The sequence below is a fragment of the Penaeus monodon genome, chromosome 22 (genome assembly GCF_015228065.2).
Source record: "Penaeus monodon isolate SGIC_2016 chromosome 22, NSTDA_Pmon_1, whole genome shotgun sequence".
Classification (NCBI taxonomy): Eukaryota; Metazoa; Arthropoda; class Malacostraca; order Decapoda; family Penaeidae; genus Penaeus; species Penaeus monodon.
The window spans coordinates 9,710,503-9,711,018 of record NC_051407.1 but is presented as its reverse complement, the minus strand read 5'-3'; the positions used below and the strand labels follow the sequence as shown (position 1 = coordinate 9,711,018).

The following is a 516-nucleotide window of genomic DNA, read 5'->3' as shown; positions in this document are numbered from 1 at the left end:
AACAATGCTGAGAAAAGGTGGGCATTAGGACAAGAATAGAGAAACAAAAATAATGCTGAATTTCACTGGTTAAGAAAGACGATTAAAAATTATGCTGGATTTCACTAGTCAAGAAAGAGAACCGAAAAAAACAAAGCTGAATTTCAGTTAAAAACACAAGTTAAAAAAAGGAGAGAGAAAAAAATCACTGACTGAGAAAGACAACTAAAAAATATAACCACAAACTTCACTGTTATGAAAGTATGAAAATGAAAAAAAATCACTGGTTCAGAAAGAGAACTAACAATGAGCACCTGGGAGTCTACCCACCTCAACAACAAAGATAACAGCTTCTAAGGACTTATTCGAGGGGGAGTCTGGTCTCGTGTAGGTCTCGACGCTTAAGTTGTAACGTCCTGGAAGCAGCTGACTCATGTTGAGGTGGAAGGTCATGTTCCTCTCGACAAATTCCTTCTCGCTGATACACTGTGAAACGTTTAGCAGGAAGAGGAGGGTTGGTTGAAGCGGATCGAAGAT

General features: G+C 38.8%; 1 protein-coding gene across 1 annotated transcript in view; it reads right to left on the bottom strand.

Annotated features, from left to right (window-relative positions):
• Positions 1-516, bottom strand: part of LOC119586923 (insulin receptor-related protein-like) — a gene marked incomplete in the record, with an annotated part of 99,749 nt that overhangs the window by 9,634 nt on the left and 89,599 nt on the right. Inside the window, 1 exon segment of the mRNA XM_037935652.1 lies at positions 310-465. Within this exon segment, the coding sequence (XP_037791580.1) occupies positions 310-465 (156 nt within the window).